This window comes from Bacillus rossius, chromosome 3, assembly GCF_032445375.1.
Source record: "Bacillus rossius redtenbacheri isolate Brsri chromosome 3, Brsri_v3, whole genome shotgun sequence".
Taxonomy (NCBI): Eukaryota; Metazoa; Arthropoda; class Insecta; order Phasmatodea; family Bacillidae; genus Bacillus; species Bacillus rossius.
This window is the reverse complement of record NC_086332.1, coordinates 12,165,763-12,184,613: the sequence shown is the minus strand read 5'-3', so window position 1 is coordinate 12,184,613 and position 18,851 is coordinate 12,165,763. Positions and strand designations below refer to the sequence as shown.

General features: G+C 35.5%; 1 protein-coding gene across 1 annotated transcript; it reads left to right on the top strand.

Moving 5' to 3' along the window:
- Nucleotides 1–396: 396 nt before the first annotated feature.
- LOC134530229 (venom serine carboxypeptidase-like) lies at nucleotides 397–12,961 on the top strand. The gene is made up of 6 exons (XM_063364906.1): nucleotides 397–742; nucleotides 3,017–3,203; nucleotides 3,919–4,062; nucleotides 6,717–6,791; nucleotides 9,387–9,553; nucleotides 11,692–12,961. Exons 1-6 carry the CDS (start codon nucleotides 440–442, stop codon nucleotides 12,211–12,213), a joined length of 1,398 nt encoding a protein of 465 aa, XP_063220976.1. The 5' UTR covers nucleotides 397–439; the 3' UTR covers nucleotides 12,214–12,961.
- The last annotated feature ends 5,890 nt before the right edge of the window (nucleotides 12,962–18,851 follow it).

Below are 18,851 nucleotides of genomic sequence, written 5' to 3'. Positions count from 1 at the left end.
ATCAAACAGGTTAAGGCGGGCTTTTTAACTAATTGTTCGTGATTATATTTAACCAAATTATTTATATTAAATTTTCAAAAACTGTAAATAATATTTGAAATTTAAAAAAGAATACAATTTTTCATCAATCTTTTCTTATGATGTTATCACGTAAAATTATCGTCCGTAAACCGATTTTACAGACAAATTGCAGAAAAATTATTATTTTAAATTTTAGTTATCTTTTGTCTATACAATAATTAACCCTGAACCGAGAGAAATGTACGTTGTGATGTACTTGACCTGTTATCCCACGGTTTAACAAAGGAGAGATACGCAAATGTGGTCCTCAAAACGGCCGAGACAATAAATTGCAGAGTGCACTTAAGTCTTTTCCGACGCCTACAAATACCCGCGATCCTACCATCACGCTGTCGCTCAGTGGTATCGCGCCGCTGCCATGGCAACCGAGGCTCTGTGCTTGCTGCTGCTGCTGGCGCCGGCGCTGGCCGTGCGGCCTCCCCGCGGCTACCTGCTGAGGGACCCGGCCCAGCAGATACCTCCCAGGCCCGCCGTGCACAGAGAGCCCACGGGACAGCTGCTCCTCACCGAGTACCTGGAGGCCGGCAAGGTCGAGGAGGCGCAGTTGCTGTCCAGAGTGAACGGCAGCGCCTTCCCAGAGGATATCCCCAGCTACTCCGGCTTCTTCACCGTCGACAAGTCCAACGGCTCCAACACGTTCTTCTGGTTCTTCCCGGCAGAGGTATAAGCCAATTTGTACTCTTAGTAACATCACTCCCAGTTCTTATTTAACATTCTATCATAACTGAGACCTTATTACTAGAGACCTGCAAAAATTCGCGGATTCATTTCGCGATAGGATGGAGTCCAAATACTTTTGACATTATTTTGCTTCAGTGATTGGGCCACAGTTTATCTGAAGGACTCTGGGCCAATGAAAAATCTTTTAACAGAAGAATTAGCGAATCACGTACATTCCAGTCAACAGGTGTTACGAGTCTGTGACCAATCAGCAGATGTAATTTGCACGAGTGCTTAGAGGATCATGGAGTCTATCCTTTAGGGATTTGTAATCGCGAATTTTACAGGTCTCTACTTATTACTTATAATATTCATTTAAAATTAGATTGTTTACAAATATTTCTTCGCTCAAACGAAAACCAAAACTTCTCGAATATATATAAAATCATATTGAATTTTCTAATTTATTTTAATAAACAGCAGTTTAATAAACTTGTGTTTATTTTTATCATAAAAAGTTCATATAAAATTTAAAAAAAAATCATCGGTCTAACATGAACGGTAAAGAATGAATGTTACATCCTGTTATTTAACCGTCAACAAGACCAATAATTCAAACGTTCAACTAGTTCCAACCGGCCGAGATACCGGTCTCTTCTCAAAGAACCAATAAGTTCATATCAGTAGCTACTGTTTCGATGGGTCTCTGTTTTTATGTTAACCTTTAGTTAAATAACAAACTCGCTTACTAAAAATATTTCTTTTATTTACCCCTTAGCTTTTTACTGAGTAACATGTTTGTTTTAAACATGTCAATGGAGATCAATCCGGAAAATTAGCTACAATGCATAAATTTTTTAAACCAAATTTCCAATGATCCTAGTTCGGTGCTCAAAAAGCAACGGTGCAACAGAAAATGTTCTCGTACGTCGAAGCACGATCAAATCAGTTTATACGTTCTTTAAATGATTCATGTAATGGGGGATTCTGATTAAATTCTTTTTTTTTTCATTGCAGTTCTGCACTGTTTGTCATAGAAAAAAAATTAATGCAGTCTGTTTGGGCCTAATGACGGAAACAGATGCCAGTTCCCAAAACGTCGCAACTGTGTTATCATATGAATCCTACTGTGTTCGTTGGTGTTATCATCGTTATGTTGTCCACAATATTGGTTTGTCTTTATCGTTGTGTTTGACTGAATTTACTGTTATTTTTGAAGCGGTTTCGTCGTTGTTAGCCCACTGTGTTCATCTGTGCTGTTATTTATTTTTGTGACTAAATTTCTTCCACGGAATTCTTGTGCTGTCTGATATTTAAGTTTGAATGTGTTCGTCTGTTCTGTCGTCGTTGTGCTGCCCATAATACCTGTTTAGGTTCATCGTTGTGTCTATCTGTTTGACATAGCTGTTTTTAAGCTTCTTCTCTGTGGGTTTACGTTTGCATTTTTAATTGCTTAAATTGCGTTATTTCAATTTTGTTCCATGACAAACAATGCAAAACTGCAATGGCGCATGGCCAAGTAATTGTATTAAATCAAATAAGATTATGGAACGAGAACACGCTTGAACTCTGAATTTGCAACTGGACATTCATTAAAAGTGCTTCTCACTTGAAACAACCCTCGGTTGATACCATGAATGGAAATTATTTTTTCTCTTGGAACTTAATGCAAATATTTCAGTTAAATTGTTGTTTTAAGAGGGATTAAGCCTCTCCATCTTGCAGTTTAAAATACTTTTACAACGCTTGCAATGAATATTCCGTGCTAATTTTTTGGTTTGACATGGACATAGGACTTAGTTTTGACTACAACACTTGTAGTCAACATGGCCGTAGTCGTCCACGTGAAATACTAAGTTATTTCCTCTCTTACAGGCTAGAGCCTGTTGGTAAATATGTGGTTGCAACAAGGTGTGGAATGTCTGGGAATATGATTTATGCCTTCACATGCCAAAAATTTGGATAAATAGTTGAAAGTTATAATTTTAGCAAAACGATGGGGGAAATACAATATGGGGAGGCCTAACCCCCATTAATTCAAGTGTGCTTGGCTCATAACGATACGAGATAATAATTGATTATAATTTGAGTGTTCTCAGCACTATAAAATTTAATGCAAAATCTTGGAAACACTGTGGAAAATTGTGTCTAGTTGCTAAACATACATAAATTAAAATTCAAAAACAAATATGCAAAATGTTGCGCCGGGAAAGGCGAAATTGTGTCGTGGGCTAGAAATACAAACCTAATAAAGTTACTTATTTTGCCTCCTCAGCACGACTACAAGAATGCTCCGGTAGTTCTGTGGCTGCAAGGAGGTCCTGGCTCCACTTCTCTCTTCGGGCTGTTTGAGGAGCTGGGTCCATTTTCCGTGGCCGAAGACTCTTCCACTCTCATAAGAAACCCATACTCGTGGCACAAGAACCACTCGCTTCTGTTCATCGACAATCCTGTGGGAGCAGGTACGCAACCTGTTTGTTATTTTTACTAGTTCTCCCATTTTGGGTCTTGTGACACTGCAAATGTTGCAATTTGATTTACGGATACAAGACCAGTAATTCGGCCGGCAAGTTCGGCTGTAGGCTCACAATAATAATTAATGGAAAAAAAAATATCTTCCATACATTTGTTGACCTGTTCTTACCTCAAATTATTTCAATGAAATCGTTTTTATGACATGGACAAGTTTTGAGGCTGTCGTGAATGTTTACTAAACAAAACATTATTCATACGTTTAATACTTGCTCCAATACTTACAAAAAAAAAACAGTTGTTTCGCGCCAACCTAGAAGTCACTTTATGTCAGAAGTTGTAAGTATTTGTTTTGAAACGTTTTTTAATGAACCTGCAGCTGAATATTTTACCTTTATATAACTGCTGTGAAACAAAATAATTCCATTTAATTGGGGTTTAGAATCTAAAATTTAATGGCTAAATCCAAATTCATTTAAGTGCACCACGAAGTCAAACAGACCAACAAAAGAACCCAGTTGTTCGTAACTAATGGATCATGAATGTAATAATATTTGTTAAACACAGATAATTTTTCAGTGACATTAATATAGCATTCTCAAAATCACATAAAAATATTTACATGCCTGCAAGGAAGTAAACCCATATTTTTTTTTTACTTTTTTGTTTTGATTTTGATTTACCATTATCATATTTACATTGCAGGCTTTAGTTACACCACAAGTGATAACTATCCAACTGAAGAAACTCAAATAGGAAAAGATCTATACTCTGCAATGGTGCAGTTCTTCACATTGTTCCCTAACCTGCAAAGCAACGATTTCTTCATTTCTGGGGAGTCGTATGCGGGTGAGTACATTTTTAATTCTTACAAAAAAAATTAAAAATGTTTAATGCAAACATGATTGTTTTAGTTTCAAACAATACTAGTATTATAATTTGTCTACATATTTTTTTTTAGAATGGAATGAAAATTTATCATGTATACCCTTACTATATAGCAACGTTATGACACTGCTGCATTACTTACAGTTTCCCCTAGTTATATCCATATTTACATATATATATTTAATTATTATATTTATATTTTATATTTATACATCAAGATTAGTAATATATTTTGGCCGGGTCCAACCCTATAGTTGGAGTGTGGAGACGGAGATATTGCCCACCATCTTGGAATCGGACATGACGGCGGCCATGTTGGATGACCTTGACTTTCAAAATTTGCTTAAATTTTCCTAAATTCCTCCAATTTTGCCCAAAATTCGCCAAAACACACATTTCCATTTTTAGTGGAAAAATCCGCAAAAAATCTGCGTTTTTTAGTTAAAATTTTACTCATTAAATTCTTTATTAAATTGAACTTTTACCAATGTTTTGGAGTATTATTACGGATTTTAAATATGGCGGTTGATTTGCAAATGGCGGAAGTTCTTTTGATTAAAATTTTCTTAAGGAATTTTTTCCTTAATTTTAAATTTTTTCCCGATTTTCTAGCATATAAAATACGGAATTTCAAGATGGCGGCCGAAACTACAATTTCAACGATGATGTCATAATTTAAAATGGTGGCCAATACATCCTAATTGTTAATGTTATGAACTCGTTGGGTTGAAGTGGCTTGCCCGTGGGGAATAAGCCGCTTTGAGGACATTTAGTATTTTCTAAGGCAAAAGTTGTTTGAGGTTTCTCAAATTCCAAATTGTTGAATTTTTTTGCAGTTTTTTACCCCCTTAAAAATGGGGAAGTTGTAATTTTTCTGATTTTTTAAAAATTGTTTGGCGGATTTTTTCCCCCCTGAAATCTGGAAATTTTTGGCTGATTTTGGCAAATTTTGGGCAGAGTTTGAATTTAAAGGTCAAGGGTCAAGTTCATCCAATATGGCCGCTGTGACGTCATAATCCAAGATGGTGGACAGTGTCTCCATCTCCACACTCCGAATCCAGATCTCGGACCGGCCAGCATATAATACTTAGTTTAAAGATTAAAAAAAGTAAAATTATACGAGGCTTAAGTTTGTCCTTTAACAGCACTGTTCTTTTATTTATCATAAAAATTTATTAAATTAGTAGTTTTATAAAATATATATTTATTTAGTTACTGCACAGGCTCTTAAAATAAACATGGGTAAGAAATTAAATTAATGAATAAATCAAGGAAGCTAATAATCCGTTAATGCGTTTCACAAACTTGCATTAATACTAAAATTTTATGTATTTCAGTTGCATTAAATTAGTTTTCTTTTAGTTATTAATATATTCATAAAATAATAGGGATTCAATTTCTCTGATAATCAAAAAAAAAATATTATCAAAAGAGTGTTTATTTGTAATAAGTAAACTCGAACTCTTTTGGGCATATTTCAAATATTCTTTCAATTTCATAATGCTAGATTATTCCACGTGTTTTTTGTAGCCTATTATTTTTTTTATTGATACTACAAAGAAACTATGGTTCCATAAGTGATAGTACTTGTAAGTAAACCCAAAGTAATCACAATAAATTGATTGGTTTCTGGGAGCTTCTCTAAGTAAACGTTATAGATACAGTATAGCGTAATAACCGTGTCACGGCAACCCTGCCTCGAGAGCTGACACGTAATGCACAAATGGTTCGAAATAGGCTATCTCATATACCTTACATACATATTTGTTGCAAATATACAATCCAAGTACACGCAATTTCCTGATCGTTATAAAACATTTCCGTAGGTACTTATTTTGGCTATCATATCGCCTATAACAAAATAAATTTAAATTGGAAAGCAGGGAATGAGGCAATTAATTATCGCTTTAAATTATTCAAACATCAATTTTACAGTGATTACTTAAATAAAAACTTCAATTTTAAAAATAATTTTATCTGAATTTGGGTACCATAGCTAGTTTCAGATAAGAATAAATATGTAGATTCTGACTCCATACAACTTCATGATAAAAACTCATTATATACTTATTTAAGTGTCGTTGTTGCTTAGGAAGTATTGTAGTAATTGTTGTTATTTCCTGGACTGTATTATTAGAACTGACGTAACAAAAGTTAGTATTTTATATTTTTGCTGGGTTTTCTACATTCAAGATGTATAGAAGTAAGACTAATCATACAGGAATTTTGTAATACTCAAAGTTATGCGTTAACTGCAGAGTTATAGATTTAATTTTTTGTCAGACATTACACTCACCCTACCTCACAGTTCTTCTATCATTGAAATCTCGCCTATAAGTAACATTATTACTTTATTTTAATCAAAAATCTTTATTCGAATCCCAATTTATTTACATCAGGCAAGAAATTTTATCCAATGCCGTATTTTTAAAACCTTTAAAAAATAGTACAGAAACAAACTATCTGTAAAACTCTAAACACCATTCTACAGTTATTAAATTGGAGAAAAATTTGAAATATGACACACTAAAAAAACGCATAATATGTATGCTTTAGAAAAATGTTATACTGGATTTTTTTCGATCATGAATATCTGTTGTTTTTTTTTCTTTCAGGAAAGTTTGTTCCGGCTCTGGGCCATACAATCCATAAGAATAATCCAAACGCCAGTTTGAAGATTAACCTGAAAGGTAACTATGTAGGAACATTTGGAAATTGTAGGCCTACTCTTAATAATTATTTCCTTGGAGTGTTGTGGAGTAAATAAATCAATAAAGCTGAAACAAAATATTTAGCTTTCAAATACGTAATATAATACAATTAAAGGTTCACATAAAAAATAACCCGTCATTTTTTAAAAATTAATTTCACGTTTAAAACGTATTCTGGGGTTCATCTCAAACTTTCACTACTTGGTGCAGTTGGTTCTAGCAATATAAACCCTAGTCTATAGATATTTACGAAAAACATTTTTACAAAAACAACCTTTGTCACGGCAAAGGTCATTTTTACTGTGAAGTTGGTGCTCCTGTTTGTTATTTATTATATCTGTTTACCTCCTTATGGTTTGGCATTTGACATATTTTATATTTTTTTTCATTTCAATTAAATAATATTTAAGAAATAACTAGCATCGATAGCTTTGTATTTTACTTTATCTGAATGTTTGCAGGAAATTTGGTTTCCAGGCAAAATAAACAATTATTCACCAGTACAAAACTTTGAGCTAATGATGTGTGAGCAAAGGATGCATTAAAACATGGCGGAATGTGATAATAGAAGAAGCAGAGATTAAAAAAAATATATGAATCCAATATCTATGATTTTGAGGGAGTGGCAATGGTTATTTTATTATTTATTTTCCTAAAAAATAAATTTTTGGTCATGGGTAGTTTTTGATACGAACCCTTCAATTTAAAGAGATTTTAAATTTTTGATAGCTTTAAATTAATGATTTTGTAAAATATCCTCCTAATAACTGAAGACCTCAGTCTAACCAGTTTTGTAGTGTAATTTAGAAAGTTTATTAAACTTTAACCTTGGCCTTTTATATACAGGCTCGGAAATTCGCCCAACAAACTTCGTTAGGTAATTCCTTACGGAAAATGAGGTATAAAATATGTAATCATCTTAAAAACGTCATGTATTTGTGAGTGATAACTGAATGTATTGGAAAACTAGAAATTTCGTGCAATTTTTTGGTCTTATGGTGTTCATTAACCTATTAAAAAATTTGTAATAGCTCTTGGCATTCATTTCGGAATCGTAGGTAAATATGTAATAGGTTTCGTTATCATGAACGAATTTGAATTTCTAAACCCAATGGTCAAGGGCAAATATCATCATCTGTAGTACCTTTTGAGAGAGTATGATGCTTGTATATTTTGTACCTCATTTTCAATACAGAATAAACCACCGAAATATTTCCGTTGAATTTCCAAACAGCCCGTAAAAGTATTTCTTTCTTAAACAACCATTCCTTTCATTGTTAAAAAATAAAAGTTGTATTCTAAGGCAACACAAGTCTTTCACTTGTATCGGAATCAAATCCCGGGTGGGGTCAGGGATTTTTCACTTGCAGTAAAACTCACTTTCCATATTTAGGACTAGGAGTGATGTAGTCTTTACCCTGTAAACTGCAGAAGGTAATGGTGAAGCATACAGGTTCCACCAAAAGTTTAACACCTATAGATCATTAAAAATAATATTCGTTTCTAAAGTTCCGGCAGAAATTATTTCTTAACTACGATGAATATTTTAGAAAAACTTGCTATTAAATGGCTCATTTACGCCTTATCACCAAAGTATAAAAGGTAAAAAAAAAGGTAATAGCAAAAAAAAATATCTGAACTGTTATTCGTTTACGGAACTTTCTTCACTATTTGATACGAAAAACAAAACACCATATTCTTGCAAAAAGTATTTTGTTTACTTATCACAGATATTGTGCAAATATATCAAAATTTAAACACAATCCATTTTAATAAAATAATAAAAAAACATAACTCTTACTTCAATAAAGACTTTAAAGGAATATATATTTTTTGTTTTTACCAAATAATTACAAAATAATTATTTACTTACGTGTAAACTTGTAATTGAAATTTTCAAGATTTATTAAAGTTGATAATTTATTTCGGTCAATCGTCCATTACAAACCTACCATTGTAACCTACTGATGGTGTTAAGGTGTAGTTGGGAATTGTTGCAGAATGGGTCATTACCACAACGCCGAACGTACAATAACGCCAAATACCATAACGCCGAATGCCAAATTGACCGCAACGCCGACAGCTAGAAAACTGCTGTGTACCACAATGCCGAAATACAGTAACGCCGAAAAATGTTGCGGCGGGGAGGGGGGGCCCACAGGAGCAAAATGAAAAACAACTGAATGAATTTGTGTGTGTTTCTTAAATGTATCTTAACGCCGAAATACCACAACCTAACCAAACCTAGGCTAGCCTAACCTAGCCTAACCTTACCTAACCTAACTTTTGTGGCGGTCCTGCATTGACATTTTTCGGCGCTAATGTATTTCGGCGTTGTGGTACACAGCAGTTTTCTAGCTGTCGGCGTTGTAGTCAAATTGGCATTCGGCGTTATGGTTTTCGGCGTTATTTTACGTTCGGCGTTGTGGTATTTCGGCGTTGTGGTGCGTCCCCTAGCAGAATCACTACGCCCTGAGGGCCTTCACCACGTCGCCAGCTGAGGAAACCCGTTCGGGCGAACGACGAGGACTCGTCACAATCGTCGTCTGAGATTCCACACCACTGTGTTGGCAGGCCTGATCATAGGAGACGGTCTCGTCGACCCAGTGCACCAGTTAGACTACAGCGACTACGTGTACCAGGTGGGTCTGGTGGACAACACCACGTGGAAAAGCATGAGGACATTGGAAGATGAAGCACGTCAATACATACGCGACAAGGACTTCAAGAATGCCGCGAAGGTAAATGTATTTCAAGTTAATTAAAATTTAAACGTTATGCACTTCTGGGACACATTCAGGCAGTGCGGTCTAATTAATTTATACTCTTCGTCTTGCATGAACCTCACAAAGTTGTCGTTTGGCTTGCCAACTAACACAACTTCTATCTGCTTGACATACCAAAATAATAACTGTACGTTTTTTTTTCCCTATCTTTAAGCTGACTCTTAAAGACACTGGCAAATGCTGGGCGAATTTACAACTATAGGCGTAGGCCTGAATTGTGTTGTAGAACATGACCGTAAATATAACTCTCATCATCGACGACGCGTGTTGTTTAATTTAAAAAATAAAAATGTGTCTTTAGTCGGTAAGTATATATTTGTCCTTGACCACAACGGCAGCCATGGCACCGAACAACCTTGGTAACAGCTTCGAAAATAAACCCAGCTTTACAAGCATGGTGTTTGAAACGCGACGATTCCGTTCTACAATCATCCTAAAGGCCCCATCTAACTATCAACATTTTCAGTTCCCACACCTGCCAATGAAGTTGGTCGAATAAAGTTTGAAGGTTATGAAAACATAGAAATAATAACTAGAGCAGCTATGACAGGTTGGATGACTTGAGTCACTATGAAATGGGTTGGATCTTTGACGGAGTCAGTAAACCAGAATAGTGCCCAGTGAAAACGGAAATAAGTAGATATTTCCGTCAAAACACATCTTAAAATTTGCAAAAACATATGATATATTAAATAAACTATACGTATAGGTAAAATAGCTTGATTGTGATTATCATATGATAGGTATTTTATCTGGAAAAAGGTAATGATATATCTGTTCCAATTTTCCGTCCAGCACTGAGATTATTTAATCTAATATTAAAATTAGGTTACTATTGAAAAGTTAGAGCAATCTCAGCCGAACAGTAAACTTTGATAGTGTGATGTGATTTTAAACAGTTCAACTTTGTTTGGGAGAGGAAATTGGAAGCCATACATATTTAGTTTAATGTTACCTCTCAATATTTGTGGTTAAACATAGTCATGGACGTCGATTTTACAGTGGGTCATGTCCTTATGACACTATAATGCATGTTAAAGGGCTCACAAACTGTGACTGAGCTCATGCTGCTGTGTTATGATGCAGAGGCTAGACAAGAACAATAATAAATCTCTCAGTGCCTAACTTCCAACCTGGTTAGAGAATTACCAATGCAAAGACGTGGCTTCAACACAAGGTAACTTCAAAAATTTCCATTACGAATCTGGTAACTTTTTATGTTTGATTCTTGCAAATTCCCGATAAATTGTTTCAGTCCATCTCCATAACCTGTAGTAAAACTAAACGACCAAATTACTGACTGAATTCATTGCGCAAGAAAATTAACTTCATTTATAGAAACATAAAAAAAAGGCTTATAAATAAATATTGCATGAATTATAGTGGGAAATAAATACTAAGGCCATGTAAAAAGTTTATTAGATTTATTTTATAATATTGCAATGATTATTATTATCAACAAATGAAAATCATATAAAATATGATATTGCCTACATGTATGTTATGGTAAACTGAAATAAACTCTTTGGTATTAACTTATAAGCACGTGCGAGATATTAATGAAACAAATGTTTTTTTTGACGTGACAACGTGTAATAAATCGATGAACGCCGGCTGCACGGACAAAAAAGTGTCCCGTTACGCTGTGTCCCGTTACGCTCATTCTACGCTTGCGGCGCATCTATCTCTCTTCCACTCGATTGGAACTACCATCGATTTGACTTTTTCGAGGCACATTAAACTTGAAACACTCCCATTCGTTTCCTACTTTTCCTATCATCGTCCTATCCTTAACAGAATAACACAGATTGGAAGAAGTTAAATAGCAAACACGTATAAAAGTTATAGTTAAAATAATCTCTTCGTATTTGAATTAATGAGTGCAAATAAAAGTAAATTTATCAATTAAATAGTAAATTTCATTTCACTCCTGCTTTGTATCCATACAAAATAGTGATAATTCAATAAAAATGATTCAATTTTATTCATAAAAGTATGCAATCATTTCATCAGTGTTTTGTTATGACGTTGTCACGTTAAACTATCGTCCGTAAACCGACTTTACAGACAAACAATTTTTTTTCCATGCGCAGATGTGGTCGAAAACGGTCATGACCTTCGTAGAGAAATCTTTGCTGAGTTACTACAACATCTTGTACGACGTGGACGAGGACGACGGCGGCGACACCACCGAAAGCTACGTCGACTTCCTGGAGAAGAACTCGACCCGGTCCGCGCTGCACGTCGGCAGCGTGCCTTTCTACGACATCGGCGCGACCTTCCTCGCGAACGACACGATGCAGTCGGTGGCCCCCTGGGTGGAGGAGCTCCTGGACTCCGGGTACCGCGTCGTCTTCTACAACGGCCAGCTGGACGTGGTGTGCGCCTACCCCATGGCGGAGAACATGTTCCGGCACCTCAGGTTCAAGGAGGCCGGGGAGTACGCCAAGGCGGAGCGGCACACGTGGGGCAAGGGCAACCACGTGTACGGCTACACCAAGAAGGCCGGCGGCCTCACCGAGGTGCTGGTGAGGAACGCCGGTCACATGGTGCCGGCGGACCAGCCCGCCGTGGCCTTCGACCTCATCTACAAGGCCACCAGGGGCACTCTCTGAGCATCTAGACCTGTGTGTCCATTACAACAACCCGAGAATAAACTACCCCTTAGTACCTTTTCTTTTTTTTTGAAGTGATAACGTCTTATAAATTGATGAACGCCGGCTGCACGCGCGAAAAAAGCATGACTCATCGTCACGTTCAGCCGAAGCCGAGCGTACAAGAACCGGCCAACCACCGTACGAGAAAATCTTCTATAATAGATATCAAACAGGTTAAGGCGGGCTTTTTTAACTTATTGTTCGTGATTATATTTAAACAAATAATTTAAATTAAATTTGCAAGAAAAACTGTAAATAATATTTGAAAATTAAAATATTATGCAAATTTTCGTCAATGTTTTCTTGTGACGTTATCACGTAAAATTATCGTCCGTAAACCGATTTTACAGACAACCCCCCCCCCTTTTTTTTTTGCGTTTCTATCATCTAAAATATTCCGCATGAGACTTCGTGACCTATTCCAGACGAGATTTCTCTTGTTGGATTGCATTCGTGTTTGTCTGACACACACTGTGTAAGTCAGTGGCCAAATCTGCACTAAAGGTTTCAAGCGGGAAGTGTTCTTGTAACGATGGCGTAAGTATAAATAGGAATATTAAAATGTCAAATGAGGTTTTTTTTTTCGTTAGTTGAATTTGCAGACTATATATTAAATGTTCAGTGGTTACTCTAGTTATGACGTGATTTTTTCCTGTCTAGTGTATGTATGTTGAGGAAACAAGAAATAAAATTTACCTGTTAACAAGTGTTCTCATAACAAAACATTTCCAAAGATTACAGAATTATTTTTCATAGTGTATAGTTGATATGATTATTTTTGTGTTGAATTATTTATTAGGAACAATCTATGTCACGATTTCTTTACTATTTTGGCCACAAAATATGGGAAGCACGTATTTAGTCATGTCCATATAAATGACGGATTTTTGTTAATATGGCTCAATCATCCTGTCCCTAAATCACTGATGTGCATGTTCAATGACTTGCTGCTACACGCCTTGTATCTGCAAAGTGTTTGTTTTCAACTCCAATAATCCAACTAGTTTATACATGCTCGAAAGACAAATTCCATCTGTTGTTAATATAAGTAATGCTTAGCCGCTACACTTCCTCGTATGTCTGATTTTGGATATTGATAGTAAGTATTTACAACATCTTCGTGTTTGAGTTCGTACTTACCAGCAACATAATCAGTCAAAGTAATGACCAAAGTGTATGCGTTGAACCTCGACGCAAGCTCTGGTGGATTCTCTCTAATATCCCTCATCACAGAATTTGTGCCGCCATTGATCCGATGCAAGCTTGTACGGAAACGACTAATCACACAAACTCTCTTCACGTGTGTTTGTGTGTCCTTGTGTATGCTGTTGAACTTGAGAAGTTGAGAAGATAGAGTCCAGCATCCGTGCAATGTGCTGCAAAATTTTTTTGTAACAAAAAATAGTGCGTGGAGTCCCTCCACGCGAAAGAAGTGAAACTTCGTAATGTGGAAATGAAAATAGGAAGGGGTATAAATTGATTTTTAGTGAAATAATATTGTATCAAATCCAACTAAAAAAAAACAAGTAAATGAAATAATGAATAGAGACCCGTAAAATTCGCGGGTTCAATGACCTCCAGGATAGACTCCAATATCCTCTACACACTCGGGCAAATGCCAACTGTTCATTGGCTGTTGACTTGTGAGTCGTCCCGACTGGGTGGCCTGTGATTCGACACTTCTATGAGTGAGGGTCTCTAATTGACCCTCAGTGCTCCAGATTAACAGTGAACCAATGGCAGAAGCAAAACTAATATATAATTATTTGAATTTTAGCATAACACGAAATGAACCCGCGGATTTTACGGGTCTCTAATAATGAATATTATAAATTAAAGCAGAACAATAAAATAGAACAACAAGTACGTATTTCAGCTAATTTCACGACGCTCACACTGTTTACTTCACTGCATAGCAAGAATACCACGCGCATGTGCTTGGAATATTGGACGCTACTCGTTGCTAACGCTCGCGCTGGCCTGTAACAGGTATACTACGCGCATGCGTTCGAGTGCCACGTATTCACTCTCGCTCTGTCTCTTTCTATTCCCCCTCCCCAGGAGCGTTGAACGTTTAACGCAACAGTGCTTTCATACCCCCTCCATGGTAGCGTTAAACGTTTAACGCAACCTTATTGGAAGTCGCATTAGAAGTTTCACTTCAAAAATACATGCAGCTAGTTTTGTAATTTCAGTAATTTAAGGGTTTGTCCTGTAATTTTTAGAAACAAGTACTTATATTTGAGATTTGTTTACACTGATGTTTCTATAAAACCAAATTGTACTTCAGGCTTACGTTAAGTACACGATTTTACATCTCAAATTTATTACAATAATTAACGTGCTAAATTGCACATTTGGATGTATATGTAAAAATACAAATGCAATGAACGTTAAACTAATTAAAGTATTTTTTTATTACTAAACTGTGGTTTTATAAACACAGTTACGTAATTGTAAACGTGCATAATATTTTTCAGAGTAAATTTAAAACGACTTAGTGAACACAAAAAAAACACAAGACGTATATGTAGGTTTAATGAGGAAAACTTGCATATTTTCCATGATGACACTTTCCCGCGCCCCCAAGGTGGGATTTAGAGAGGTCACGGCGTTTTCCTGGCAAGCAAACAGTCGTGGGTTGTGTACTCCGCCCAGAGCACCAAAGTGTCTTGTACCCGCCCTGCGAGCAACTACTGTATCCCTAACAAAAGGAGGAGAAATTATTTCGTGTCATTGGAAAAAGAAACTACCCTGTGCATGACTTAAATGATAACGGTAAGTAACGAGGACACCATAAACCCCAGCCGTAATCCAAGAGGATAACTCGACTATGCTCATTATGAACGTTGAACGCTGCCATTGAAAAAAAATTTCGGTATGTTACACACAGTAGGAATGGGTATTCTTACCGTATTTGAAGTAATAAACGACACGAGTTTCTGGCTGACGTGAGAAATGGGGAGTGTGCGGGCCTCCCCAATCACCGTGTTCCCGCTGTCGGAGGAATGTGATCATCGGTCTCAATGCTGACATCAAACCAAAGGATTACAGTTCATTTCCAGCCAATAACCAACAGCTAACACAAGAATTAGAATTACAAGCTTTGGTACGCAGCTTCTTCAGATCAATTACTCAGTTAGTCCGAGAGCTAAGCCTATATTTTCGTATTTCGTTATGTAATAAGTACCCTAAAAAAATACATACTTCTTTTTGTAACATAATTCACGCTAAGCTTTGAAAATAGATATTAAAGTAAAACAAGATTGTTTTAATTTCCAAGTAAAAATGTCGGAAATATTTTGTGTGCCAAAGCAAAATTAAAATGTCATTACGAATATTAAACCAACTAATGACTTCTTTAATTTGACACGCATTAAAATGAAACCATTATACACTGAACATGAATTTATTTCAGATTTAAAACATAACTTTAAAGGTGGTACAAGCTATGTCAGGTTTTTGGTCGAGGATCAACAGCGGATCGCCACGGAAGAAGGCAAATGATCTGACCACTCAACCACCGTTTGTAATCTTCTCAACCAATTACGACGATCCTGCTGTTTGTTCATTTAAGAAGATATCAGCAATAACTTTTAAAAAGGTATATTTATAATGCTATGAAAACTTATGTCAATCTCTTGCAAATTGATTAAATTTGTGGTGCCAGTACATTATTAATGCTTAACGAATGATGTAGTATAATACGCATTAAATAATAATAAAATGTTAGCCTCATTGCGGCGAGAAAAAAGTCATAATAAACACTAATCCATTCGCAAATATTAGGTCGTTGTGGCTGGTTAGGCTACAGAAGACCTTGAAGATACCTGCCTGAAAGTATGGCATTGATTGCAGTACCTACACTTGAATTATATTAGAGCAAGATGTATAGCCAACATATTTAGATTCAGCGATGAGTAATGTATAACTAACTAAGAAGAATGCACTGAAGCCTACATACCAAATTTTGTAGGTAACTGTTTCAAAACATATAGGAAAAATATTTACAAAAAAAATTTTTTCGGGACGAACAGAAGTTGATAAATAAATTAAATAGGCTGTAAAGTATTAATAATGCCCAGTTTTTTGGTCAATATAAAACTTTTATTTATTTTAAGATATTAACCTTAGTGCCCTTGCACAATTCATATATTTAATAATGCATGTATATTTATATATTATATATATATGACAGAAATGCAACATAATACTTAGTTTTATTTAGTGCTGATTATATATTAATTGGCGCACCTTCTTCGAGCTGAAACTTTTCCCATCCCAAGGAGTGTATAAAATGTGTGGGCAGAATTCCTCTGGTACTTTTCCCTAATGGCAGTGTCCTCCCTGTTTAGAGCAAACCAGAAGTAGGCGTACCTTTTCCGAGATGGCAAATTTTCCCCCGTCCCTCCAGTAACCAGAGGGAGAAAAGTACCGGTGCAATTATACCAACATTTGTTATGCACAATGGTTAAAACCTTACAGTTCTGCCTAAACTTGTTTTTGAAAACATTTTTCTTCCCGCGCGTGCTATCTGTTGAGTCGATTAATGATTATAACTACTTATCGTCATCGTCAGAAGAGCTAACGGCTAAACTGAGAATGACAGTGCTAATACCTACCGACGTATCTTAAACCTACACTAATTTCTTAGAACACTGAGAGCTCTGTTGTACTCATTCTATAGAGAGTACAAGAAGTGATAAACTCTGCTGGAAGATTTTCCTGTTTTGATCTTAATATTAAAATATATTTGTTTTTATTTATTTCAGGATAAAATTAATATTAACCTCAAATTATATTCCACTGTCTATAAACAATGGATACTTAAAGCTTCATAAAGAGTTTTGGTTCAGCAAAGGATATTCCACGTTATTATAAATTGTCAGAAGTTTCTAAATATTACAGTGTTCTTTTACCAGTTGTCCACCAACGAGTTACGTAAATCGCATTTATCAATGTCCACCTGTTCATGACATGGCCTGATAAGATACTACAATCTAAAAATTAAAATGATTCCGTTATTACTGAATTTTGATAGTAATATAACCGTATGATTGTCTCATAGCAATATAAAAACCACTTTACGAGAATATCTTATATATTTTTAATGTAAAATTTTATTTTGAGACTAGGCAGCTGCAACAATTGTGTGTTAACCATATAAAATTTTTAAAGGCGATTTTCAATGTTCTATGTCTTGCGGTCTGTTATTTATAATGTAAAAAAAATGAAAAAATGAAAATATAGCCCCAACGTGATAACTAGAGACCTGCAAAATTCGCGGATTCAGTGACCTCCAGGATAGACTCTACTACACTCTACACACTCGGGCAAATGCCACCTGTTCATTGGCTGCTGACTTGTGAGTCGTCTCGACCGAGTGTCTGTGATTCGACACTTCTTTGAGCGAGGATCTCTAATTGGCCCTCATTACTCCAGATTAACAGTGAACCAGTGGTAGAAGCAGCGCTTAGGTATAATTATTTGAATTGTAGCATATCACGAAATGAATCCGCGAATTTTGCAGGTTTCTAGTGATAACAAACTGTTTGGTATCCAAGACCACCTTATAAAATAACAACTAGTTAAATCCAACTCATTGAGAAAGCACGTTACGCCTTGAAAATCGCTCACCTCACACGCCCACAATTCAATACCACTCACTACAACTCTGTGAAAGTCTCATTATGCTTTTTTTATGTATCTGAACTCACCAAATTGTCATGTACTAGTACAAAATTGCTGGCCATAATGACCAAAACAGAAATCTCAACTACTCGAAGTATGTTACAGGGTTGATACCCGTGATGATTGCATGTTTTGCATTGCATGTTTGCAATACATTATTGCATGTTTTAATCACAATTTTCAACATAGAAATCCAAGTAAGGTGCATATGGTGAACTATCTATAAAAAGTAAAAATTTCAAAATAATTAAAAAAACAACTTTTTGTTAATTTTTAATGTAGAAAAGTTATTTTGGAATAATGTGAAATGATAGAAAGCTGTTTCAGCACAGCCATCCATGCTTCAAACGATATGTAAGGCCCCTTTGATAGTCCAGTTTGTTATGATTTGGTTATTTTTTGGTACAAAGGATTATTTTTTTGTTCCAGAACAATGACAAATTTTACAAGAATGATTTGAAGTGCTTTAAAAACATTTAGACACAACTAATATTGTTAGTCCATAGGTGTGATGGTATAGTGTCTGCAACATCGTATTAACTTCTAATTTCAAACGTTAACTTTGAAAAGAAAAAGAAAAATACCTTCCTTCGATAATTTCCTTGGATGAGAAAAATCAATGCAATCAGACTGAATCAGACATTCTTAAAATAGGAAACAGTTTGAGCACCGGTTAATGTTAAATTTTCACTTTCAATTTTAAAAACTTAGAAGAATAATGTGCTGAAACATTTATTTTAAAAGCAAAACTCAGACGAAAAGTTAAAAAAAAATTAATTAAATTTTGTGTGATGTAACGAGAATCTTTTACTGCCTATTTAATACACATAAATCTCATATATTAAATGTGAATTTTTCTTAAGTAAATAAGGAAGAATTATTGTAAGACTTATTTCCACGTGACG

Coding starts and splice junctions, on each gene's coding strand:
- LOC134530229 (XM_063364906.1), top strand. CDS start 440: ATGGCAACCGAGGCTCTGTGCTTGCTGCTGCTGCTGGCGCCGGCGCTG. Junction 743..3,016: donor TCTGGTTCTTCCCGGCAGAG/GTATAAGCCAAT, acceptor TTGCCTCCTCAG/CACGACTACAAGAATGCTCC. Junction 6,792..9,386: donor TTTGAAGATTAACCTGAAAG/GTAACTATGTAG, acceptor CTGTGTTGGCAG/GCCTGATCATAGGAGACGGT.